This window comes from Cavia porcellus, unplaced genomic scaffold, assembly GCF_034190915.1.
Source record: "Cavia porcellus strain 051 isolate PalLab524CR breed Dunkin Hartley unplaced genomic scaffold, mCavPor4.1 scaffold_24, whole genome shotgun sequence".
Classification (NCBI taxonomy): Eukaryota; Metazoa; Chordata; class Mammalia; order Rodentia; family Caviidae; genus Cavia; species Cavia porcellus.
The window spans coordinates 46,709,575-46,736,435 of NW_026947507.1; the positions used below are offsets into that span (position 1 = coordinate 46,709,575).

A 26,861-nucleotide genomic window follows, 5' to 3' on the forward strand; every position below is an offset into this window, starting at 1 on the left:
AGAGCCCAGGAACCTAAACAGTCACATGGGGGACCCCTGGCCTTTGTCTTTCTGCATCCGAGTGATTTCACTCAGCACAGTGTCCTCTAGCCCCTATGATTCAGATGGCAGACCCCATTCATTTTCCTGGTCTAGGACTCTGCCAGTGTCTTCTGTCTCCCCTGTGGGGACAGAGGCTGTCTCTTCTCTTGCTATTGGGACTACTTGTGCAGTTAGGCTGGGATAGCGTTGTCTTCTACATATCAGGTCCTTTGCCTTGGAAACACAAGTGATCCTGGAGGAACTGAGCCCAGTGGGAGAGGGGTGGTTCTGCCTTCAGAATTTTAGGAATCACCGTGCTGTTTTCAGAATGGTGTTACCAGTTTACATTTCTGCAAATTATGCATCTCTCCCAGCCCTGGAAAACCCAAGGACGTGTCCAAGGAGGAACAAGGGAAAAGGTGGTTGCAAAGGCTGCCCAGACTGCAGGGGACAGGCGGAAGTGTGTCTAGTGTTGCAGGCACAGTGGGGCTGGTGTCTCTCCGTGGCTGACAGTCGATTAATATTTCAGAATCACAGCAGAGAGGCTGCTGGATATTCCCAGCACAAGAAGCACTGGAGGTATTCACATACATCCTACACTGGAGGTGTGTAGGATGGAGATGCTGGTGACCCTGGTCCAATCATTGCACATGGTGTTTAGGTATAAAAATACCACATCCTACCCCATAAATTTGGACAACTGTTATGCTTTCAAAACTACTAAATATGCACATTAGAAAGCTCTTAGAAGCAAAAGGTATCATTTATATTGTGTTGACGGTCTGCCACTACTTTTCCATTGAAATTTCTATGACATAATGACCTTTTCCTTCCTTCAGAAATGACTCAGAATTAGTTTTGAACACAGCCCTTTAGCAAAGTGGAGAGCAAGGGAGAAGCCTGGGGCTGCAGTGTCCACGGCCCTGAGCTTCCGAGACCTGGTGCCCACCTTGCTGTGCTTTGTTCTGTGTTAGGTTTGAGGCTGGTTTGCACCCTGCCTCTGCCCTGGCTCGCCAGAGTTTCAAGTGAAATAAAGCCCGAGCTCTGTCTTTTCATGAACATGTGTGGAACCCTGTGTTAGGGTTATTGCACATTCAATGCCATTGGAAATGTTCTACCCTAGCAGTCACTGTGAGGCTCTAACGCTGGAACGATTTCTGTTATTTTAAGCGCTCTGTGGAGGCTACATCCAGGGGAAGAGTGGAACCGTCCTTTCTCCTGGGTTTCCAGACTTTTATCCCAACTCCCTCAACTGCACGTGGACCATTGAGGTGTCTCATGGGAAGGGTAAGATGAAGACATGGGTCTCCGATTCTCAGGACAATGCATGAAGCACACAAGGAACAGAAAAATACTAATGTCCAGACACAAGCAAGGACAAGAACTGACTTCCCTAGATATATTTTTTTAAGACTTTGAGATTTATTTTTAATAAGATTCTAGAAGAGAAATGATCTTTAAGTTATCAGAACTATGGGCAAAATAGATTCCCAGAGAACCAAGCTAGGAACTGGAAATCAGGTGTTGTGGTGAGGAAGGAGACCTGCAATAAATGATAACCTGTGACTATTGATGAGGATATAACCAATTATTATACATCTGGGAAAGTCTGTATACTCATCTTGCATTTAAAGTTTACCACTGATATTCCACATAACAAATAACTAAGTTTGGCACAATCCAGTGATGCCTTCCCAGACAGACACCATCACCCCCGCCCGTACCACGGGCACGTGTGGGAAAGCTGAGAAATCCTGTGTGTGCAGGGAAGGTAGGTGCTGTGTTTAGGGGTGAACTTTGTACCTTTCATACCTAGCTGAATTTTCCTTTTTAAATAAGTTATTTAAAATTGGCTATCACATAAATCCTGTGTAGACGTTGTCTTTTGAGCTGTGTTTGAGTTCAGCTTGGTGCTAAACTGACCTGTTTTATTACCCATTCTGCTTTGCACCATGTTGCCATGAATGGATATTAAAGATCTTGGCCATCAAGTGTCCTGAGAATAAAGAAAAAACAGGTCATGAACGACTCAGGTTTTTATGCTTACTTAAAGGGATGTGTTCATGGATCCCCGTGTTCACTTCAGCATAGATGTCCAAGCGGGCACAGGCGTGGTCAGTAGGTGGAACTTCATGATCAGGACCATTTCCCTCAGGCAGTCTTTGATGCACTGTAGTTACCAAGTACATTTCCTGAAGGGCAGCTCAGTACAAATGGGAAAGTTATATTCTTTGTCCCTCTTGGATAAACACTCTCCCTGTGAGTCTTGGGATTATTCTTGAATGTAAGCATTGTGACTGCCTAACCTGCATCACCTGTGTGTCCGTATCTCCATCCTTATCTACGTTACCATCCACACATGTATGCAACTACACACAGCCCGTGTCTGCCCGGTACTCTTATCCGTGCCTGTGTCTGTCTGGACCCCTGTGTGTCCCCAAAAGCCTGTGTGCTTTGTCTGCCCGCCTCTACCCCTGTCTGCCTCTACATTCTTCCCGTCTGCATTTACATGGACATCTAAGTTTGTTCAGATCGACATTTCCTTCTGTAGCACACATTTGAGCATTTGTTTTTATTTCCTCTCTCTTGGTTTCTACCATGACCCTCTTCCTTTTCGCTCAAGCTTCTAGGTTAGAGTTACATCCTGAGATGAAATTTTAATGCTTTGACCCATACTTTCATGTCCGAGCACTGTGAGCAGTGACTTCCCCCCCTCGCTGCCTCTCTGACCACTGTCCCTGTCTGCCTGCCTCTCAGGGGTGCAGATGATCTTCCACACCTTCCACCTGGAGAGCTCCCACGACTTCCTCCTGATCACCGAGGATGGCAGCTTCTCCCAGCCGGTGGCCAGGCTCACGGGCTCAGTGCTGCCCCACACCATCAAGGCCGGCTTGTTCGGAAACTTCACTGCCCAGCTGCGCTTCATTTCAGACTTTTCTATTTCCTACGAGGGCTTCAACATCACCTTTTCAGGTATGTGAGTCTGTTTGCTGTCTCACAGCTCTGGTAATAACCCTACCATCTCTCACTCTAGTTTCTCTCTGGATGGGCTTCTAATTAGACACACCTGCCCAGGCCTGGGTAGAGGGGCTGAGCCTCCACCAGGCAGAGTGTGAGGACCCCTGGGTGCCACCAGGAACCATGCCACTGTAGATTATATATCCTCATCCTGGAAAAGATATACAAAACCATCTTTTCCTGGAAAGCCCACCTGGTTTATTGCTCTTGGTCACCTGTGTCCTCCTTGAGGATGCTTCTCTCCTGCAGAGGTGACCTCAGGGCAAGCTGTCCCCTGACTCACTGGCTCCCCTGTCTGGTGGATGCTGACACTACTGGAGAGCCACCAAGGGGGCTGTGTAGACACAGGGCCAGGAGGACAGACTCTTAATCCTCTCCTACAGTCACATGAGGTGACTAACACCACCCTCTCATCAGTGACTTTTATAAGTCTTATTGTAATAGAGAGGTTTATCTGTGCACGAGTGATGTTACTCAGACATTATCTTCAAGGGTTAGATTGCTGAGCTTTTTAATTTTATGCCATAGGTAGTAATAGGGTTTTACAGATGAGAAAACAATTACCAAAAAATATTTGCAAAAACAGAAGACACACATCCAGGACAAGTTTGACCTAGTGAGAAGAAAGGGCTAGTGAGCAAATAGTGGCCAGGGCCACGGTGTTGGCAGATGCTCTCCCACCCCATGCCAGGGCTGCAGGGGAGTCTGTGAGTCCGAGATTAAGATGCAACAGTGATAGGAACTGACGCCTGCGGGGGATGTTTCCAGTTAGGCTGCACAGCTTGGATGCAATATAATTTTATAATCTCTGGGTACCACAAACACACGTGACTTCTGCTTTCAGGGTCCTATAAATCCCTTAGCAGCTTTCCATGGCTCTTGGGGGAGTGTCTGAGTACTCTCCTTGTCTCCAAGCACAGCTCCTGATAGGACATGGTTCATCCTACTTTCTCTTACCTGGCAACTCTCTTCCTGTCTTAATCATAGCTCACTAAATACCGTGCAATCATGGCACCACTTAAAGTGAAACCCTGCTTTAACACCACACGGAGGGAGGGACTTTTCTCTAATTCCCACCAGCTGCCATTTCTCTTAACTGACTTCACTGGTGTTTCTTGCTGTGTCACTGGTCCAGCATGGGCTTCTAATTAGACACACCTGCCCAGGCCTGGGTGGAGGAATTTACTGTGATATGGAGTAATCCTGAAATTGGCCACTCTGTGTATCAAATTCTTAGTGCTAATACCTAAATCCCTGCCCGCAGGGCTGTCCCTGGTGGCTGTCAATTAGTATCCCTGTGAGGGATCCCCTCCACTGCTCTTTTGACCATGATCCAAACTGAGTTTAAACAGAGCTCTGAGGACAGAGGCGGAACAGATTTCCCATGAGTCTGTGTGAATCTTCCCATTTCCTCCCATCTGTTTCTCAGCTCTGTGGCTTTCCGTGTGCAGCTGACTAGGAGTCTCTTATTACTGACTGAGTCCCTTAGTGCAGGATACCAGAGTCGGGTGACAGACAGAGCACAGGAACTTGTGTCTCACAACCCTGCAGGCTGGAGAACCCAGGTCAAGGTGCCACTGTGTGGTGGGGTCTCCGTGTCCACCTTCACAGGGGGTGGGACACAAAGAGAGCCTTGGTCTTCACATGGCAGGAAAGCAAAGCCAGCTCATGCCCTGTCAAGGCTGCATGAACCCCATTGGCACCCTCCCCACACCAAACAGTTAACAAAGCAAAATTCGGGGGACGCGTTCAGATCCTAGCAATCATCAGAATGCAGAATGGAAACACAGGACTCCTTTTTTTTTTTGTTTGTTTGTTTGTTTTTGTTTTGTTTTTTTTGTTTGTTTGTTTGTTTGTTTTTTTGTTTTTTTTTCCCATAAATTCCTTTGCACAGGCAAGCAATAACCATCAGAAAACACTCTCTTCTGGATCTATGGAGCTTTGCAGGGGCAATTTTTAAAATATGTATTGGTGTTGAAACTAAAGTTCAAGCATTTGTGAACATTTACAAGACCTTTACCCACAATCAATGGGTGCAAAGCATAAAACTTGTAGAAGAAACCTTTGCATCAGGACGTCACACAGGCAGAGTCTTGTAAAAAGCTAAAGCCACACTTGACTGAAGCAACTTCAAGGAAAATGTGCTCCTCAAATATGCTGAGGGAATAATTTCATTTTCAGAAGTTTTGCCTTGAAACTGAACAGCAAACAGTCTCCAGTGGACTAATATAATGAATCCAAAGGAATGGCGATTTTATTATACAAGCAATGCATTTACTCTTCAGGGAATTTTTTTTATCAGTCCAGTTTTTCACCATCTTTCTCAAAGGTTTTGTCAAAGCAGTCTTCCAGGCAGCATCATTACAGGTGTCAGTGGCAATTTGGGGACAACGCCCCTCTGTGTTCTGGTCAGTCTCTGTGCACACCAAGCTTCCCCCTCCATGCTCCACTTTCTGAGTTACTAACTTGCAGCAAATTCACACAAGTTCTCAGGGTTTTCACAGCAAGTTGAGAGTCTGGACCACTTTCCTCTCTGCCTTCCCCTCTCCATTCAAATGCATTCTCTTCAGAGGTCACCAGGCAAATTCTGTCCAGGACTAACTTGTCTGCTGTGCTCAGCCTCTGCTCTTCCTCATGCTAAGAAGAACGCTTACTTCCCCTGCATTTAGAAAACTACACATGCATACTACTTCAGTGCATTTCTGCAGCGGCACAAGAGGAGGAGCTTCTAGCAGAAGGAAAAGCCACTGCTGGGGGTGCTGGCAAGTTCAAGGGTGAACAGGAAGGTGGCTGTGGCTGTTCCCAGAGCTGGAAACCGAGAGGAAGATAGCAGGATGTGTGGCCTCAGCTGGAGCCAGTTCCTGTGAAGTCACACATGGGTGAGGATGCTGACTCTGGGTGTGGCAGGAAGCCACTGAAAGGGGTGAATACAGGCTGATATGATCAGACCTCTCCTCATGCCATTCTAAGGGACATGTGATCTCAGGGGAAACTGTGATACAATAACCCCAGTCGGAGACGACACAGAAGGTTCAGGCTTGGTGGGGTGCTGGAGGGCTGGAAGTCCCTTGATTTGACTTGATAGAGAGGAGTCAGGGCTTTCAGAATGAGTAGATGACGGTGCTGTTTTAGACAGAAAGTACAAGGAATGCAGTTTGGGGGACAAAGAAGCATTTTGTCTTAAAAAATTGAGCTGTATGTACAAAATGGATTGTCAAGAGTTTTGAGTCCCAAAGAGGAGAAAATGAGAAAAAAAAATTGAAAATCAGCAGTGCAGAATCACTGTGAAGACAGGAAGTGGCACTGGAAAGCAAGTGGAGTTTAAGGGGAGAGGTCGAGGTTGGAGGTGGGCTCTGCGTTCTGGTGCAGCGAGGACAAGGACGCAGATCACCCAATGGACATGCAGCAGGGAGAGGAGGAGGCAGTGTCCTCCACCTGAGACATGGATGTCTCCTCTGAGAGATGGCTGAGGACAGAGGATAAAACTCTATCTGTGACCCCAACCCTGGCTGGGTCACAGCTGAGCTCACAGAGGCTCTAGGAGGGCTCCAGAGGGGAGCTTGGACAGCTGAGGTAGAGAGGGACCTAGAAGAGAGAACAGGACCACGGGAGACGCTCACCTTCCAAGAGCTAGTGTCAAGGTGATGACAGTGCGGAGGCTGGTGCCTGTGAATTCAGCAGAGTGGTTTCATTGGTTTGATGTGTTAGCTGTTCTGCTTGCTTGTCCCATCTTGCCATGGGTGCCTTCACACATTTTTATGCAGATGAAAATAAGCCCCCTGGATAAACTGAGAAAGAGAAAAAAATAAATGCCAGAAGCAAACTCTTTCAGTTCGAAGAAAGGTAAAACCCGGGTGACACACGGTCCTTGTGTTTGACTAATTCATGGGAATGCACTTGGTGCAATGCATCGTGAAACAATGAGTGTGTGATAGCCAGCACAAGGCCCTGGCACAGCCATGCGGTGGACTCATGATACACAGTACCCTCTGCTCAGTTCCACCTCAGGCTTCCTATCCATGTGGGCACTTCTGGAGGTCACTATTAAAAGAGGACATGGCCAAGCAAGGACCAGAGGAGTACGGTGCTTTCCTCCTGTAATGCAAAGAGCAAAGCATAAAGCAACATGTTGTCTTCTCATTTTGCAAAAGAGGGCTCAATTGTTTTCAAAGAAGTCACAGAAAACCTTTCATCTTAATAGAGGACACAGCATGTGCTTGGACAGAAGGAAAATCATGTCAGGAAGGTGTGAGATCGAATTTGCTGGATCCTGACATCTTCATTTTAGTATTTCCTAGAGATTTTGTCTGTGTGTGTGGTAGGTTTCAAATGTGTGGATTTCAATTAAATGACAATTAAATATTATTTCTTCTTGGGGTGTATTAAAATAAGATCAAATGTAGAAGCATATTACAAGGATGATCAGTTTGGATAAATTAAATACATGGTGTAAATACTTTGTCCAGAAGCAAAGCATAGCCATGTCAGTACTGTGAGCAGTCTTCAGGGGTCGATCAGTAGGCTGAATGACAGGAGGGTAACAGGCAGGGGGTTCCCCATGGGTTCTGACAAAAGTCACCTACAAGATGTGAACAGAGGATTCACTAGTCTAGAAATGAAGCAGAAAGATCAGATCCAAAAACTATTAAGAAAACATGATTATCTTCCCATGTTCTTTGGAAACACTGATTGGTAGTTTGAAGACCTTAAAAGCTGACCGTGGAAATCACAAAGGGAGAGAAAGAGTGGCACAGCTTTGACATTTTCCACACCACAGGCTGGTCCACGGGCCTGTGTTTCTGAGGCTGTGTGCTGTAGGCCCTCTGCAGACTCAGCCTTCAAGGTCCCCCTGCTCCCCCATCCCTGTCCCGATGGCATCTCCTGGCCGAGCCCAGGCTGACACAGTACGACTGCAGTGGGTTCAGAGCAAGGGAACAGCAAGGAAGCCCAGAGCAGCCAGAGAGCTGTCCTTCCTCTTCCTGAGTCCACAGAGACGAAGTCCTGGGCTTCAGGATGGGTGGGGACCGAGGGGGCAGGGAAGAGACAGCTGCTAGGAAGGAACCACAGTGGCACATGCAGTGGTCTGGGCACCTTGTGCTGCAGCCCTCGCCATGCTGGCCAGCTATTCTGCTGTCAGCTGAGTCCAGTGTGCCCTTCTCGAGTGGGTCACGGACACATCCAGCAGTTTGTGGAGTGTTCTCTATGCCCACAAGCAAAGCAAGGTCTATAGACAGAGCACAGTTCCTGCTCTGAGTGGAGTACATTTTACAGTAGCTCTCTGTGGTTTCTATGTCACGCTCCCTACCTCAGCTGTCAAAAGCACCTTCAGGGCAGTCTAAGAACTGATTGTGACTGAAAACATAGCAAAATAACTTCAGGCTCTGAGAAGGATAATTTTGAAATGAGCCATCTTCTTTTGCTTGTTATGCATGTATAACTATATTTTAAAAATACTAAGCTTGATGCCATTTGTCATAAAACACAAAGGAAAAGGAGTCACATAGCAGTGTCAGCAGCCAGCACCTGTCTGGGTTCTGTTCAGAACAGTGCTTCTGTGAATTCTGGCCTATGACTGTTGAGTGTTCCCCAAGTTTCCCCGCTCACTCTGTCTCTCTGTCCCAGAGTACGACCTGGAGCCCTGTGACGACCCCGGAGTCCCTGCATTCAGCCGCAGAATCGGCTTCCACTTCGGCGTGGGGGACGCCCTGACCTTCTCCTGCTTCCCAGGCTACCGCCTGGAAGGTGCGGCCAAGCTTACTTGCCTGGGCGGGGGCCGCCGTGTGTGGAGTGCACCTCTGCCAAGGTGTGTGGGTAGGTGGTCACACGCTTCATTTCATTCATCCAGGGCACAGGGCGGCAAGAGGGGAGGGCGGGAGGGACAGGCCCGGTGGGATCCAGCCCAGTGACGTAGGCTCTGCCAGAGGTGGGTCTTCCGCAGCCCTGAGTTACAGGGAAGAGAACTGAGCAGAGGCCAATTGGGGCTGCAAAGGGAACGCACGTGTGTACTTAAGCAATCTGATAATAAACAAGCTGGAGGTCAGGTTGCAGTGACACTGCCCTGGGGACTACCTGTATCAAAAGTGCCAGTGAGTTGGGCATGCAGGTGGCACACGCCAACAATCCGGGCTCCTTGGGAGGATAGTGCGGGAGACTTGTAGGTTCAAGCTCTGTCTATGTACTTAGTGAAAGACTCCATCTCAGAATAAACAATGAGAAGGCTGGGATTGTAGCTCTGTGTGAAGCCGCTGGTTCCAGCAGAAATGAGGTTGCAGACCCAAGGCAGTGTGCATTGCTCTGGGTGTGATGACAAAGATGGTTTCCAGGGCGACTCTGGCTCAGGGCTACTCGACCTTGGAATGGGTGCTCTCGCCTCCTTTTGAGAAGGGCGTCACAGGCAGCCCAACTTGGAACACCTTCCCAGGAGTTCTCCTGGAACCCAGGAGATGGGTCTGAAGAGGAGCAACAGCTCAGTATCCTGGGTGGAGGGACTCGGAGGAAGATGCTGGGCCTTGCTGCAATCAGTGACCGGGTTACAAGGTGCTGCTTGTTGTGGTTCAGGGTCTGTGCCATTCTGAGAGAGGCAGGGGACAGGGGAGAACTTGGTGGGTTTGGCTCCTGTCCCACCTGCATGACACCAGCACCCTGCCAGAAGCATGACACCGGTTGGGTGGGGAACACCCTGTCCGTGTGCTGAGATCCTGTTTTGTCTAGAGTCTCGAGGCCCACAGAGTTTATCTTGTTACTCAGTGTCGGTGTCACTCCCGGCCGGCAGGAAGGACACACAACAAAGTCTGGCAGTGGACAACCTTTTCTTTTACTTTCCTTCTCCGTACAGCCTGCCCTGGGATCGCTCCCAGCCGAAGCCTCTGTTGGTCCGCTCCCCGTGGCTCCTTCCGTGCTTCGCTCCGAAGCCTCTACCGGTCCGCTCTCTGAGGCTCCTTCCGGGCTTCTACTTCCAGTCTGTCCCGAAGCCTCTGCCGGTCCGCTCTCCGCGGCTCCTTGCGTGCTTCTTCTGCTTCTTCTTTCATGGCGGGAGAGGCACTCACTTTTATAGGGTTACAGTGGCCAATCAGTTCAAAGCGCGCGATGCGGGCTGATTGGCTAACATCAGTTGTTGCTAGGCAGACTATCTTACAGGGCGGGTTGTGAAGCAGGAGATCTTACAGGGCGGGTTGTTTACCAAGCAGGAAGCAGGAGATCTTACAGGGCGGGTTGTTTACCAAGCAGGAAGCAGGAGATAAGCGCCATCTTAGCACACTCGATGGGAGGGGTAATCTAGCTCAGGCTTTGCTCTTTCCTACAGGCCTCACGTCCGCCAAGTAAGGCGACCGGGCTCGGCCGCGGCTCCCAACATCTCCCCCTTTTTTATTTTTTATGAATGTGCGCATCGTAGCCCTTCCTGGACTGGGTGCAGAGGCTTATGCCCTATGCGTAGGCCCACCGTAGGTCCTTGGCTTAGACCCTGGTCGGCCGTCCCATGGTCTGCCAAGGCCCTGAGGCCCTCGTCCTTTTTCTAGGGCCAGGCACAAACTGGACGGAACCTGGATGCACACAAGCTTGCACTCATTTCCTCTCCGTAAAGAAATCCCCTCGGAGAGAAATTTAGACCTGGGCAGCATCTAACAGTCCAGCGGCTTACGTGCAGGATGGGGTAGGGCCTGGCTTAGGTTGAGTCGCACCGGGGGAGTACGCTCTTACCCGTCATTGACTCTCCTACCCAGCTATGTCATAATTTTTTAGAGGAGGAGTGTGGGAAGCTCACCGCCCCTAGACTCGGTCGTAGGCTAGGCGAGCGAGCCATGCATATGCCTGAGGATCTTTTTGTCCATTTTGGGCTACCGCTATTTCTATTCATCTTGTTGGTTGGTCTGTGATGGATCTCCGGTAGGGCAGGTCTGATCTTCAGTCGAGGGCTTTGTTGCCCGTGTCAGTCTCTCCGGTACCCACAGTGGTTCTCGTCCCGGTTCCTGTGGGAAAACACAAACCGCGCCTCGGTTCCAGCTAACCACCGGATCCGGGCCCATCCATTGTCCTGTTAGGACATCTTTCCATTTAACCCATCCTTTATTGTTAGGAGATGGATTACAATGCTCCATAGCTGGGGAGCAATCAGCATTGTTTAGATTTAAAAAATTGTATGTGAACAATGCCATGGATAACCGTGCCTTTGGGGGTAGGCCTTGGCTTACTCCCCCTTTTTGTTTATGTAAAACTTCTTTGAGGCTTTTGTGAGCTCTCTCAATAATTCCTTGACCTTGAGGATTGTATGGGATACCATGCTTTAATTGTCTGCCATTGATCTTAAGCAAAAGCATGGGCCTCTTGTCAAGAGTCATGTGGAGTACTGGAACCTCTTATGGAGGCTGGGGAGCAGCAGGAGCTGTGCTATCCTGTCCTCGACCACAAATACGATTTCCTTGAGCATCATAGACTGATCTGCAATCCTCTGCCTTATATGGGCCCTTTCTGCATCTCCCGCAGACGCCATACGATCCCTCGTTTTTGGGGCGAGGCCTGGCGCTTGTGTTATTCGGGCAGTCGCGTTTGATATGCCCTGGGTCCCCACAGCTGAAGCACCCCTTGGCCTTGCGCTCTTTCCTCGGCCCTCGAGGGCCCTTTTGTTGTACTGCCGCGGCTAGGAGGGCCGCAACTCCTGAATGGGAAAGTGGCCCCCCTATTTCTCTGCATATTCTGATCCAGGCGTTAAGGTCCTTATTCTTATGTGGGGCTATTGCTGCCTTACATTCCTTTGTGCATTGTTCGAAAATCAACTGCCTAACCAGCGGTTGAGCCACTTCCCTATCGGAAAAGATCTTATCGGCGGCATCTTGCATCCGAGCCACAAAATCAACGAATGGCTCTGTTGTGCCCTGGACTATTTTAGAAAGGCACAAGGATGCCGTTCCGGCACCACTCACCTGCTTCCAGGCGCGAAGCCCAATGGTATTGATCTGCTCATAAACTGCACCAGGGAACTGAGTCTGATTATCAGCGTGTTGGCCTTTCCCCATAAGCATGTCTCTATTCCACCCCCGGTTCCCTCGGTTAGCGTTTCTTTCCGCCTGTTCGGCAGCGAACTCGGCGTACCAGGCTCGCCAATCCAGGTAACTACCCGAGGGCAGACACGCCTTTGCCAGCTGAGTCCAGTCCGCGGGGGTGAGGGGCCCAGAAGACAGGTTCTCCAGCATGGCAATGGTGTAAGGCGCAGTTGGCCCAAAGGTTGTAACTGCATTTTTAAGTTCTCTAATCTGCTTTATCTCAAAAGGCTCCCATGCATTACGTCCCTGGCCCATAGCTACTTGTACAGGAAATATCCCGTAGGGGCCACTATCTATCCCAGGTGGTGGATGTACCTCATGAGACAAACGTCCCCCCTGCCAAAGCCGCCTGTAAAAATACCGACCCACCGGCGGCGGAGCATAAGACGGCGGCCGTGATTGGGCGGAAAATGGGGGCCCGTGCATCACTTCCTGTTCTGGCGAAGAGGAAGGGAGCTCCCGGGCGGCCGCCTCGTGGCAAGGGATCGCTTCCGGGAACAGCCCCCAAGGTGGGGCGGAAGGCTTCGCCTCCCTCTCGCGCCGGGGAGCGCTCAGGAGCTCTCTACTCCTCCGCAGACCAAGTTGAGCAGAGCGCAATTCACGGCGCAACGCTGGGAAAGAACCCTGCGACTCCTTATCGAGCGACTTAGGCTCCTGACAGCTGGTCTCTTTGGCCTCCTTGCCATTCAACTTTCCCTCGTCCTTGGAGTCAGACGACTCCGAGGCTAGAGCCCCGTCCTTCTCCTTAGCATCTTTGTTCCCCTTGACGGGCCCCTCTCGGGAGCTCCCCGACTGGGCCTGCTCAAATACCCTGCGTACTTTTGTAAGCTCTTGAGAGCTTTCTCCACAACCACCCTCGCTCTTAGTGTTGCTACCTAGCATGTTTCCCATCTTTTAATATGTTACTCACCGCGTGAGGCCCAAGGAATCCGCCACTTACGCGTGAGCCTGAGGGGAGTCTAAAAGCCCTGTAGGTGCGCGCCACCCAGAGCCCAGGTTTATCCTCTACTCACCTGTCTTGCAGCTCTGCGTTGGAGCGTTGTCCACTGCCACGTCTCGGGGGTGATCAGCTCCCCGTACGGGCCACCAGATGTCGGTGTCACTCCCGGCCGGCAGGAAGGACACACAACAAAGTCTGGCAGTGGACAACCTTTTCTTTTACTTTCCTTCTCCGTACAGCCTGCCCTGGGATCGCTCCCAGCCGAAGCCTCTGTTGGTCCGCTCCCCGCGGCTCCTTCCGTGCTTCGCTCCGAAGCCTCTACCGGTCCGCTCTCCGAGGCTCCTTCTGGGCTTCTACTTCCAGTCTGTCCCGAAGCCTCTGCCGGTCCGCTCTCCGCGGCTCCTTGCGTGCTTCTTCTGCTTCTTCTTTCATGGCGGGAGAGGCACTCACTTTTATAGGGTTACAGTGGCCAATCAGTTCAAAGCGCGCGATGCGGGCTGATTGGCTAACATCAGTTGTTGCTAGGCAGACTATCTTACAGGGCGGGTTGTGAAGCAGGAGATCTTACAGGGCGGGTTGTTTACCAAGCAGGAAGCAGGAGATCTTACAGGGCGGGTTGTTTACCAAGCAGGAAGCAGGAGATAAGCGCCATCTTAGCACACTCGATGGGAGGGGTAATCTAGCTCAGGCTTTGCTCTTTCCTACAGGCCTCACGTCCGCCAAGTAAGGCGACCGGGCTTGGCCGCGGCTCCCAACAACTCAGAGTTCACACTGGTGTCAGAAATACACAGTGATGACACCAAGTCTAAGGGCAGGCCGGGTACTGAGGTGGGTCCTTGTTCCCTACTTTCTTATTCCAGCATGACACTGCAGGGAGCAGGAAGCCAGCCTGGCTGTTGTCACCTCAGCCTTGGGATGAGAGCACCAAGGCATGGTGCCTCAGGGCTTCGCTTGGGGTCACGGAGGCCGAGGGAATTAGGGCAGCTGAGGTCCAGGCTGACCCACTGTGCTGCCCTGCAGTGCCCCTGGGCCTCTTCTGCCTCCTTCCACTTTGCCCTTTGCATTTCACTGATGTTTCTGATTTTTCTAGCCCATCTGGCTGTAACATTCTTCTCTCCCTTCCTTCCTTCCTTCCTTCCTTCTTTCCTGTACTGAGGGCTGGCTAGAGGTGCTTTATAGTGAGACACAACCCCTACAACCCCTGCAACTCCAGTCCTTTTATCCCCCTAATTTAAAATTTTTGAGACAGGTTCTCACAAAGTCACAGATTGCACAGACTGGGCTCAAACTTGTCATCCTTCTGCCTAAGTCACCTGGAGTGCTAGGATTAAGAGTGTGCCACCACCTAGCTAGGATACACCTAACTAGGGACTCCTAGTGCTATGGAGATATACCAGCCAGCCCAGGTGACAGCTCCGGGTGCCACCTCTGTCTCTCTTCTCATCCTACCTGGATCACACCTTGTCCCCTGAGTCCACTTGGCCTCCCTCGGCGGACACCCCTTTCCTCTGTGTGGCTGCTTGGGCTTCAGGAGGCGCCGGCCTAGTCTGCAGGGTGAAGCCCCCGCAGAAAAAGCCCCATTCATTCGCCCCTTCTGGTCCCTAAACAGTAGCCCCCTTGCCACGAATCCTTCTGCCTAGCCCAGGCTCAGAGACTCTCAGTAGGAAAAGCAGGAGGAGCAGGGCTGGAAAGCAGACATGGCAGAGTTCAGTGTCCTGGAAATCTCTGCCATAACACTGCCAGAGTCCCAGAAGGATTCATTACACCGCAGCCACAGTGAGGTGTGCACGGTGTAAACTGCACTTGCAAGCTACAACACAACCACGGTGGACTAACGCAGCTTCCCAGTTTCCCCATGGTGACGTCTCAAGCACCCTGGTTTTCCGGGATGAAGGAGAGGGAGAGGGGAAGGCTCCCTGCTAGACCCGCGGCATTGCCTCCAGAGTCCTGAGGGCAAAGCCCTCTGGGACAGGGAACAGCAAGGTTGCCTTCTGCACATCCAAACATGTGTACACAGCGGTCTGCAGAGCCAGCTCCTTGAACAGATGAGTGAAAGCAGAGTCTTCTTACTGAATAACTGTAATTCCTGGGCAAAGTACGAGTGCCTCCATAAAAGTGAAAAAGTCAACACTATTTTACCTGCAGATGTTGAACAGGATTTCAGTGAGGCATTAAAGCGAAACATTCTACCTGCATTTGATTTAGGTTAATTTTATTTTAATGCTAAATTAAATTTAGCCTAAATAATTTGACCAGTTATATTTAAATATTATTTCCCTGTGCCAAAATACAGAATCTATACATTTAATGTACTTTCTGTTGATTTTTAAGAAATAATCACATTACGTAAATGAATGTGTATAATAAAATAAATGTATTCAACATAACATTTATTTATGTAATTTGTGCATTTATTCTGTAGATGAATATAGATGAACACATTTTAAATAGTTCTGACCTCCTCTGATATGGGTGAACTTTACTGAATTGTTTCCTTAGCCATAGTAAACTTGGGTTGATGGGAGGCAGATGGACTTTGCTGATCCTCTCCATTGGCTGGGCTATTTTCCATCTCTGTGCTGTACAAATTATGCTTCTGAAGCACAAGCCTTCGTGAGTAAATTAAACTGACTGTGTCAGCATGTGTACAGTGTTCTCAAGACCTCACAATCATTTCTAGGGCACTTTAATAACTACTATTTGACAATAATAGCAAACAGTGTCTCCCATCCCATGGAAAAACTTGTATCTGCAATGTAGTTTTCCTCAGTCCCAGGCCTACAGAGGTGGACATTTGAATCCTGTCTGAGTGCTGAACAGGCAAATTGCAAGGTTACCTTTCCTAACCTTTTCTTATATAGTAGAAATATAAATAAATTGACATCACCAATAAAACAACCTTCTTTTGACTGAGAATGCAGCTCAGAGGGTGGACCGTTTACCTCACACGCAACAGGCTCTGGGTTTAACTTCTAGGACTGCTGGGAAGACACACTTCTCCTAACAGTGAGTCAATCAACTCATCCTGACCCAGCCGGATGAGCAGGCTCCCCTCTACACCCAGTGGCCTCTGACACCTGTAGGTGACATCTGTCTTACCAGCAGGAGCACCAAGGCAGTGGCTGTCCCAGGTGGCTAAGACCACACAGAAGAACAAATGGAAAAAATCAATTGACATCTTTCTAACATGACTAATTTAATTTTAATTCATTTATCTCCCTGGAAAAACTCTCAATACCTACTCCTTTTTAATTACAGGTCTAGTAATTCTTCATACAAACATGATATTAAGAAACATGATATTCACTTGCCTTGAAAGAACTGAAAAAGTGAAGCACTTAAGTGATTTGGTGATGAAAGTTACAGTGGGTCCCTGGAATCAAGTTCAAAGAATTGTTGATATTTTGATGGCTTCAATGTTATAATTCTCTGAGCAACCGTAGAGTGTTATTTTCTATAATTATTTCTTCCAGGATGAGGGCCCAGGCTGACTTTATTTTTCTCTGGGTCTTTGAAACATTTCAATTCTTTCCTTTAAAGACTGCATTGTAGGCACTTTTGTATACGAGTAAATTTAGTATGAAAACAAGTTAAGTCATAAAACAGGCCATAAATTAAATCACAAATCAGGAGAGACTTTGTGAAATATTAACCAAGGGGATTCGGGAAGGTGTGACGTGCTACCCTCGTGGGGTCATGGGTTGGGGGGACAGACCACTTGCCCTCATGGACTGTCTGACATTACCCCAGAGGAAGGATGTCAGCATTGCAGAGCCTGGGTTGGGGGGACAGACCACGTGCCCTCATGGACTGTCTGACATTCCCCCAGAGGAAGGATGTCAGCATTGCAGAGCCTGGGTTGGGGGGACAGACCACGTGCCCTCATGGACTGTCTGATATTCCCCCAGAGGAAGGATGTCAGCATTGCACAGCCACGTGGACTCGGCAGGATTCTTACCAGAACCGCACGCCCCTGCTGGCTCTGCTGTGGCCCCACCCGCCCTTCCTCACCTGAGCCAGCCCAGGATTGGCTTCTACTGATGGAGCTGTAGCATACCTCACTGACATGGAATTCAAATAAACACTGTGTGATGCACAGAGTGGAAGACAAGTGAGCGCCCCGCACCACAGGGCAAAGCACAGCTGGATTCCATGGGCTACACGATTTATTTTTGGCTCCCCAAGGCTGCTCCTGTGGTCTCTGGGTCCTGAAACTGGCTTCCCGGTTCCTCCAGGAAACATCTGAACCCTTGCATTTTCCTTGGGGTCCTGAGGGTCCCATTTTTCCTTGAAGCACTCCTCTTTCTATACACCCTGTTTCCAGGACAAGCTTTCTTGGTAGTGACCTACATGGGCTTTGGAAAATGCAAGGCCACCCAGCCTAGGTCTCACCCTGGTCCCCACGGCTCCTCCCAGGATACTTTGCAGGGCCGTAGCCATCACCCTGTGCAGCATGCATGTGTCCCACACCTGAGACACCAGCCATGCGTGCTCTCCCCAGCCCCTGACAGGGCGACCACAGGGCACACTGGGCCACAGAGACCTGTGGAACGCCTGGCTCCACTGCTGAGCTGGCCATGGAAGCAGGAGAAGACAATGCTAGGCCACCAGTGTACACGGCAACAGCATCTCCCAGAGGACCACAAGGACCCTGTGAAATCCGGAGAGTCAGAGGCAAGGCCTCAGGTGAGGTCACTGTGTGAGGACCACCTGCCCTAGTCTTGGAAGGACGCAGACAGCCAGAGCTGAATTCTCCCCCCTCTGCCCTCCAGGCTCACTGGAGAGTGAATCTGGCTGACATTCTCAGCCCAGCGTGGAGCAAAGGAGCTGCTGTTAACTGATGACTTCCTCAGCTAGGCCTTTGAAAATGCACTCACTCCTGGCAGACTGAATGTTCTCCACGTCCCTGATGTGAGCTGTGACCTTTATTGGGGGTTCTTGATGACAGACATGGTCTGTGTTTTTAGGACACAAAATGAGCATTGTTCCCTTCCTGAGATTTTGCATTCTTAGGGATCAGTCATCTGTGTGTCTCATGTGACCCTGAGAAAGATCCTGGCTTGTGAATATACTAAAGCCAGTTTCCTTGTCCAAGACTGAGGTTTTGAAGCTGTATTGATAATTTAATAGGCTTAAATAAATTGAAGTTTACACACCAACCTTATCACAGTGCATCTGAGTAGGAAGGCCAGATAATCCCAGCCCACTGGGAGGCTGAGGCAGGAGAATCACAACTTTGAACCTAGCCTGAGGAACTTAGAAAGACTTTGTCCCTGTCTCAAAATAATATTGAAAAAATTTTAAAAATACATTGAAAAGGGTTGGGAATGAAGCTCAGAAGGCCCTGGTGGGTTTCAATCCCCAGGACTGCAAAAGAAGGAGAAGGGGAAGGAGAAGGAGAAGGAGAAGGAGAAGGAGAAGGAGAAGGAGAAGGAGAAGGAGAAGGAGAAGGAGAAGGTAGAGAAGGAGAAGAAGGAGAAGAAGGAGAAGAAGGATAAGGAGAAGAAGAAGGAGAAGGAGAGTGTGCAGAATTCAAATTAAGATCATCTAACAGGAGAATGAAATCTCTGGCAGCCCAAACTCACATGGAAGTCCCGGCCAGCAAGCTCCCCAGACTGAAGTATTTCTTTTTGTGCCACAATCAATATATGCTATATTTTTGATTGTCTATATTTTAAAACCAATAAAAGGCACAGATTGAATGACCTAAAGTTGAGTTTTGGATTGTTTCCTCAGTTGATTACCAGCCATCTCTGTTTTAAATAATAATCTCTTGCATGTGTGACTGGTTTCTACACTCCAGTCAGCAGGGCCCGATGATTTTCTTCTTTTATTCTTACTAAATTTGCTACCTTTAGTAATTCTGCTGTGTCGTGATTCAGGCTGCAGCAGAGTCCAAGGCGACACATTGCTTTACTTCCTATTTTCATTTTGTTCTCTTGGGTTTTATGTTAAAAATCCCCCATTGTTTCAGAGAAGGTAAAAAGGTAGAAATGCGTTCGGTGAGGATCCTCAGTGCCTGTGGTTGTCTTTCCCAGATATAGAGGACGTGTGGGGAGTATTTTCTGGAATTCAGGTACAAAACCATCTTCCCTCCCTGTGGGATACCCTGTTGTCCCCAGATTCCTGGCCCCGAGTCTGCGAGACCTCTCAGGCAGGTGGGCCTGCGAGCTTGCCTTGCTCTCCAGTGGATTCTTGCAAAATAAGTTTTAAAGAATTTCATGATTTGATAAGCATATATCAGATAAGAATCGATACTACTATACATTTTTAAGAATTATATTATTATAAGACTCCATCGCCATTTTGCTGGGTGTCCAGTTCCCTGTACTTCTGTCTCGCTTTTCTGTCCCCGCTGCCACCCCAACCTGAGGTGAGCCCCATCCCCACCCCAAGGACACTGGTCTCTGCACCAGGAGCTGGGATCCTCTCCGGGTCTCCGGCAGTTTGCTCACCAAGGGCCTGGGTGGCCACAGCTAGCGGCTGACTGTGATTCTGGTAAAGAAGGGGCATTCCACTACCCCTTGGATCCGAAGGGCATGGAGAAGATGTGGGTGGAGTCCCCAAGGTTGCCTGCTCTCCCCAGTCATGGGACCAACTCCTCTTCTCCCTGTTGTCCATGGAGCAGAGTCCTGTGATGTGCAGACTCTGGCTGTACCATTGTTCTTTACACTAATGCTGTCCCACTGTTCATGAGGATCTTGGTGCCCGGCACAGGACGTGGCCTATAAGGAGCCCCTAGCACCAGGGTCTCTCCTGTGTAGTGTCATTCTGTCACCATTTTCTGCATAGAATGTGAAGAGATCCCAAGGAAAGCCATTCACTCCCATGGATGAGGGACAGTGGCGGAGAGCTCGGACCTTCCTTGGGGTTGACAGCAAACATAGTTATTGTCACTTCTGGCCTGACTAGATGTGTTTTGCTCTCTGCAAACCTGGAGCTAGATGCCTTTCAGGAGACAAAGGAGAGAAGAATAAAGTATCAGCCACCAAGTGGCCCCATGCCGGGTGAATGCAGAGTCCATGCTGAAGAGGGTGGAGGGCACCTTAGAGCTTGTCCCCTTTGCTGGACATGTCCTGGTTGATGACCCAGAGTAAGTGCAGGGAGGTGGCATCAGCCCAATGGCACATGACACTGGCCGGAGCATTTCATATAGAGGGATGTCACCTGCTGGGGTCACAGCCAGGATTCGGGGTGCTCAGAGCACAGGCCATCTTTTCTGGAACTCTCTGTGGGATAGCCCACGGCTGCCCATGGCAAGGGCCCATCAAGTATCATAAACCAGGCTGTTGGAAATGTGGCATCTTTTCTATCCAGTGGTAGAACAGTAAAAATGTCACTACTTTCGGTTTTTAACGTGCTTTGAGGGTAGCCCAACACTGATAGAAAGAGAGTGATCATAATGTGGAAATGTTTAGTCTGGGAAAATCCATAATTCCACCTTTGAATCCTGTTTTAATGTCCTATTTATTTTAGCTGAATGTGGAGCAAGCGTCAAAGGCAATGAAGGAACATTACTGTCTCCAAATTTCCCATCCAATTATGATAATAACCACGAATGTATCTATAAAATAGAAACGGAAGCCGGCAAGGGAATCCACCTCCGAGCTCGGAGTTTTCAGCTGTTTGAAGGAGATACTCTGAAGGTAAAGAGCTCATTACCTCTGTGCTATAGTGCTTTCCTCTGTGGGAGCCTGGTACCCATCCTTCAGCCATCTATCACCCACCTGTCAGTTATGTATGATCATCTATGGGTCACCTATCATTTGTCTCTTGTGCTGTCTGTCACCTGTCCCCCATCCATCCTTCCATCCATCCATCCACATTACTATTTCTCTACCCACACAGATGTGTTGACCCAGGTTGTTTCTAGGTCATGTGTCCTTATTTCTTTATGTAATTGATTTGAGGTATAATAACTCACTTAGTAGTCTTCTTGGACTTTGGAACAGTCTTGTCTGTCACCCTAGACCATTATCGGGTTCTGTCCTAGATCCCCAATTTCCCAAACTAGTGTATGGCAGAGGTTAAAGTGAGAAATTGTATTATTTGTAGGGCTCCAGGAGGGTCAAAACCCTGTAATTAAGCTCGAGGCTTCGAGGGTAAAGACAAAGGATTCTCTGGGTCAATCCACTTATATTAGGACCAAGGCCAAAGGGCAGAGAAACTGAGGAAAGTGCAGGCAATAAGCAGGACCTTGGAAGTCACTTCAAGGACATCTCCATGTTATGAATCAAGTCAATTCAGTAGCACTGTCTTATCATGAAGACATAGTAGAAGTGAGACTGTAGGAGTAATCTTTGCAGCTGCAGTCTCTATCTTGTTAATTGGAGTTGGAGCCAGAGTGTCCGCAGCTGTGGCCTTATCTTGACTTTTGAGGTATCTCTGGCCTCACAGGCCACTGCAGGCCTCAGCCAGGACCAGTGATTCATAGAGATTCACTTACTATGAATCAGCTCCTGTCCCCAGGCAAGGGGCCTAGGCCTAGAACAGACTCACAGATAAACAGAGAAAGCCAATTAGTAAAATTTAAATCCTGGTCAGAGCCACTTCGTAGTGGTCTCCAACAGACCACCACCCGTGACTGTCTACCCCAGGGAAACCACTCTGCAGGCCTGCCTCTTAGCCCTCTCACGTGGAGGGAGCTGCAATGACACAAACTCTCTCAGCTGTTCTGCGAGTTAAACTGTGTAACTTCCTGCAGATTCTGGTGTTGTATGCAGCCTATAAAAGCAATCATTAAAGTGCATGGGGCCCCCCAAACCAGCCCTTTCTCAATTATTCTCAGTATTTTCTAGTTTACTCTCTGCTCTGAACATTTAGAGTCAGAGGGTTCTGGAGAGGAATGGGGAATAAGTGCAGCCACTGCCACTAGAACCTCAAGCAGCGTCCTTGAAAGGAGCCTTGTGAGGGCAGCAGGACAGCCAGCCCTCCTTTGGTGTATGAAGCCCCTGACACACCCAGAAAAGCCCCTGAATCCTGAGGCTTCTCATAAAGGCCCCACACCATCTTTAACTGGGCCAGCATTGGAGCCCACTAAAGGGTAGTATAGACCTAGCCCTGGGCACTGGAGAGGAGGGCTGTGAGCAGCTGAGGCTGGATGCGGCTGGTAGGGCACAGTCCTGAGATCCAGCCCTGCTGGCTCCAGAGAAAGGGAGCACAGGTCAAGGGAGGCGGGCTCAGGGCGTCTCCTGCTCCCACGCCCAGCCCAGCCCAGTACCATGATAATTGATAGCGTGGTTTTATTCTGGTTATTCCTTCGTCTTAGTAGTCTTTTGGGGAGTTTATGCTGACAGCCTGAAGGACTATAATTAAGAAGTGTTTCTCAGCCAGGAAGCTAGCACATTTATACTAATTTACAAAAAAAAAATATGTGAAATTAGGCATAAGTAGAAATTTTCTAAATTCTTTGATAACCTCAAACTTAGGAGTCAGTGAGCCTCTGAGCAAATTTTAGGTGACTCTTAGCTGTGCTGTGCTGCAGGTGACAGTGAGAACCCCTGCATCACACAGAATGTTGCCGGGATGGCAGGAAGGGGAGAAGATGTCCTGTTTTGTTGGGTGCACCTTGGACTCACTGATTGTGCTAAACACTAAAAGCACCTTGATTAGCTGCAGGGAAATCATCAAACATGAGAAATGCCTCAAAGTTTTACTGGGGTAGATTTGGTTAAATAAGCTAATATCTCAGTGTTAAAAATATTTCAAGTAGGCCGGGGATTTAACTCAGCAGTATAAGTAGTTATCTGGCAAGCATGAGTTCGATCCCCAGTACAAATAATAATAATAATAATAATAATAATAATAATAATAATTTTTTTCAAATTAAATGGCCATGAGCTGAGGGCCAAAGGCTGTCCACAGGCCCTTGCACATGTCGTGGGTCCTGTGGAACAGTCTCCAGACTCAGCCCTCGTCCCGTCCCCTCCATGCCACAGACACAGATGACAAGCCTTCCAGCAGAGGCTGCCCAGGGCCAGCTGCTGGGAGTAGCCCTGGGCCTCCTTCCAGAGCCCATTCGAGATTTCCCTGCAGCACTCAGCCAGGCACTGTGGGGTGAACCACCTATTCAGTCCTATGGAGCAGGTGGCTCAGAACTGAGGGGTTCACAGATGAGGGGATCCCCAGGAGACACCTGCAGTTCCTTCAGTCTGTGGTGAAGTCAGCTGGAATGGAAACCTGAGCCCCTGGCTGGCCCACTACCTGATTCTGCTCTGTGGCCAGAGCAAACTTGCAGCCCACGTGGCTGCTAGAGAGAAGCCTCCAATGCTGCACCCTTGTGGTGGACAGATGGCCATTCTGTGGAGCCCGCAGTCAAGCCAGGTCCCGTGAGGAGGAGAATGGGCTGTTCTGGAGCTGAGAACCATTCAGCAATGATGCGGCTCCTGTTTGATTAGATGACTGAGGTTGTCTGTCCCTGTGACCCAGAAGTGATGGGGACATTCCAGCCACCCCGTGGAAAACAGAAGTGGGAGTTCTTCTAGGGTTTTCTGCCCCACCTGTCTCCATGGCTTCCTAAGAATCACCCAGAAATGCATGGCTCGGGGAGGGGCCCTTGCCTTTTCGGGACCCCATGTTTCCCCCGAAACACCTTCCTCTGACTTACACCTGTCCTGCCCTGATATGGTCATCCTGGACACTTTGAAGGAAACCACAGTTTCAGCTGAGAAGTGGTTTTGTTTTCTAAAAAAACAACTTCTGACAGTCTTTTAGGGAGGAGGAAGTTAGAGGATGTTTTCTTCTGCTCCACCAGAATGCGCTTCTCTGATTGCACAGAAATGATTCCAGAATCAATTCAAATGCATTTTCTTTTATGTGGCTGCACGTGGGTGTGTCCAGCTGAGGGACAAATGTGACTGTTCACACACTGAGAGAGGGCAGGGGTCAGGGCAGTGCGACAGATGCCATGGAGGACTTTGGTGACCTTTATTTAGTCTCTTTTAGCAAGAAAAAGTGGATGTTCTTCATTATACCGTGATACATTTTCATTAATTTACAAAGCCCATAGGTGCAAGGTGGCTTTCTCATTCAGTGCACCACCTTCCCTGGAGTACAGGAGTCTGCAGCACCACCTGCAGGACAGGACATCCTTGTTCTTAAGTCAGAGGGGCCCAGGTCAGCACAGAGACTGTGGGGTGGGGCCCCAAGTTGTGGGACCCTCTGCAAAGCCCGAGGTCCACCTGGCAGTCTCCAGGTGGCATCACACGGCCCAGTGCCTGCTCAGATCCAGGCCTGCCAGGTGGTGCCAGGCGGGGTCCGCTGGAGTCTCTAGCCACTCTGGGCGCCACTGCAGAGCAGCACAGGACGCATTTAGCCTTCCTCAGAGAGGGCCCTGGGAGAGCGGTCGTGGGGGATGCAGGTGGGCCCCACTCTGCAGCCAGAGGCAAAGGCAAGGAGACACAGGTGGTTTCGCCTTGTCACCCGCTGGCTTCCAAACCCCTGTGACCGTTGACTGTGCTGTGCAGAGCTGCCCTTTTGAGCGTTTGGGTGCTTTGTCAGAACTGCCACCCAAAAAGCTGAATTAAGGAGGAGAGTGACTTACGCTGTGAATTTTCGTTAGGTGTATGATGGAAAAGACAGCTCGTCGCGCCCGCTGGGAACCTTCACGAGGAATGAGCTGCTGGGGCTCCTCCTCAACAGCACCTCCAACCACCTGTGGCTGGAGTTCAACACCAACGGCTCGGGCACGGACCTCGGCTTCCAGCTGACCTACACCAGTAAGCAGCACAGGCCGCCACTCCCCAGGCGCCTGCCCCACAGCTGGTGACGGCGACCTGGTGGTTTTCTTCTCTGTGCTCTGAGTCACAGCTTAACTGCAACCAAACAGTAGATGTAGGCACATTAGGGGAAGCAACAGTTTGAAATGAATCAATTTAGATATATTCGTAGTTTAATAATCAGGGAGCTGACCTGAAAAGAAAATATCTCATGATCTAAAGGGCCTCTGAGATGGAGAAGTATTTAGTGTCAAAACCTCATAGACACAGGTATGAAAGCTGCATGGGGAATTTCCTTATTAATAGCCTAAGTATATAAACAGCATATCTGCAGGCATGTAACTAACCACATAGATGCATAAATACACACAGAAGGTGTAACACTGCAAGTATTGAATTCTTTTTTTCTCGCCACTACTTTCCCAGATGGAAAGGTTGTTCTCCCCCCATAGCAGTGAGCAGCTTGCAAGAGCCATGCCTGCCTCTGCAGCTTATGGTCCTCAGTGGAATTCTGCATTGCTATTAGAATAATGTAAATTGGTGTGACAATTTAGGGATATAAATGGAAAAAAAAAACAATAGAGAGGGAAAACAAAGAAGAAATGCTTTCAAAAAGATGTGGCTGCTGCTATTTGTAACAGTTTTGGTTATAAAGTTAAAAATAGCTCCTTATAACTAAAGGTCACTGATCAGTTATAATGCTTAAAATGCACAGAATACTCTATTACTTATCTGATGATTTTAGAGCTGTGTGACATGGGCCCCAGGATAAAGAAATTTAAAAGTTTGGGTTGCTAGATATTATGTGATTGACCCTTAGAGCTGACGCCGTCATTTGGCCAGTGAATGAATCAAGTCTGGAAAGTCAATCAACACCCTTGGGTCAATCCAGGTGGCTAAGAGAAGCCTTTATTGCCTCCATTCCCACTTAGCTGGAGCAATCACAAAGGAAAAATATTAAATTTGTGAACAAAGATATTCTGATATTCTAAGAAAACAAATTTTTTACTTTTATAATAATACCATTGAAAAGACTCAGTCAATAGAAACCCTCTTAATTACTTTGTATGCATGGTAAGTTAGTAACAATGGATATTACAGGATGAATTCGCAATTATAATTTTCATTATGACAATTCCTCTGCTCAGAATTTCCCTCCCAGAAACGCTGCAAAGCGCGCTTTTGAAAGGACTTCCCCGTGCTCGCTGACACAGAGGCAGCGGAGACCCTTCTCCTGCACCACAGCCGGCTGGCTGTTGTTGGATGTGGTAGTGGCCCTGCCAGCTCCTGTGTTAGAGGAACACAGATACTAGGGAAGAACACCCCTTTAGCTGGTGTTCTGAGTCCAGCGTGTAAGACTCTGTGCCCACCCTTGCTTTGCACACCTAGCATGTTCCTTTAATCCTCCTGCCACCAAACACTTATTTCCAGACTTCCCTCTGCGAGCTCACCCAGCTCGGAGTCTGGGCCTGGAGCTCACCGAGTCTGCCTCCTCCTCTCCTGACTGCTTCACAGAGAAAGCCTGGTGCCCAGCCTCGCTGCCTTCCAACCCTGGTAACTCCTCCTCTGGTGGAAGTCACTCTCGCCTTCTGAACTCTTGAGCTTCAGCTTCTATTCGCCTGGATGGATGGAGGCTTGAGAAGGAGACCCAGCCACACGCATGCCTGAATGAGCTGCCTCTGGAATTCCTGGTCCTCTTTTGGTGTCTAAGCAGCAGTCAGGAAGGTGGGCATGTCCTCACTCCATGTGACTGGTTAGAGACCGCCTCGCTCGGTGTGTCTCCCCGCCCTGTCCCAGAGGCCTCCTTCACAAGCTCCGCTCCTCTTTGCAGGGCCCTGCTGGCCACAGAGGCCCCAAATACTCTTTGGCAGTGGCCCAGGCAGCAGAGGTTTGCCTGACCCTGACCTGAGTGAGTAAACAGAAAGCCAGAATCTGTGCATGTTCCCTGGCACATTTCACAGATGTGTTTGATCGCACAGAAGCACAGGACTTATGGAACTAGGGGAAAGAAATATTGGCATCGAATGGCATTTGCCTCTCAACGGAATCAGCCTGATCTCCACCCACAGCAGCCCTGACCCAGTGGAACCTCTCAGCACAGTGCCTTGGAGAGAGATCAGACCAGAT

The 26,861-nt window shown here is 49.2% G+C and overlaps 1 protein-coding gene and 1 long non-coding RNA gene across 3 annotated transcripts in view; one reads left to right on the forward strand and one right to left on the reverse strand.

The window, feature by feature from the left end:
• Csmd1 (CUB and Sushi multiple domains 1) overlaps nucleotides 1–26,861 on the forward strand; it is a 1,477,900-nt gene that overhangs the window by 1,229,688 nt on the left and 221,351 nt on the right. For both annotated transcript variants that reach the window (XM_063234987.1, XM_063234988.1), the window contains exons 19-23: nucleotides 1,192–1,308; nucleotides 2,779–2,994; nucleotides 8,662–8,850; nucleotides 20,494–20,663; nucleotides 24,578–24,734. In XM_063234987.1, the coding sequence (XP_063091057.1) occupies nucleotides 1,192–1,308; nucleotides 2,779–2,994; nucleotides 8,662–8,850; nucleotides 20,494–20,663; nucleotides 24,578–24,734 (849 nt within the window). The remainder of the gene's footprint in view (nucleotides 1–1,191; nucleotides 1,309–2,778; nucleotides 2,995–8,661; nucleotides 8,851–20,493; nucleotides 20,664–24,577; nucleotides 24,735–26,861) is intronic.
• Nucleotides 23,808–26,429, reverse strand: LOC134472750 (uncharacterized). Its single transcript, XR_010042707.1, has 2 exons — nucleotides 26,215–26,429; nucleotides 23,808–24,830 (listed from the first exon to the last, which is right to left on the reverse strand). It is a non-coding gene; the product is annotated as an uncharacterized LOC134472750 (long non-coding RNA).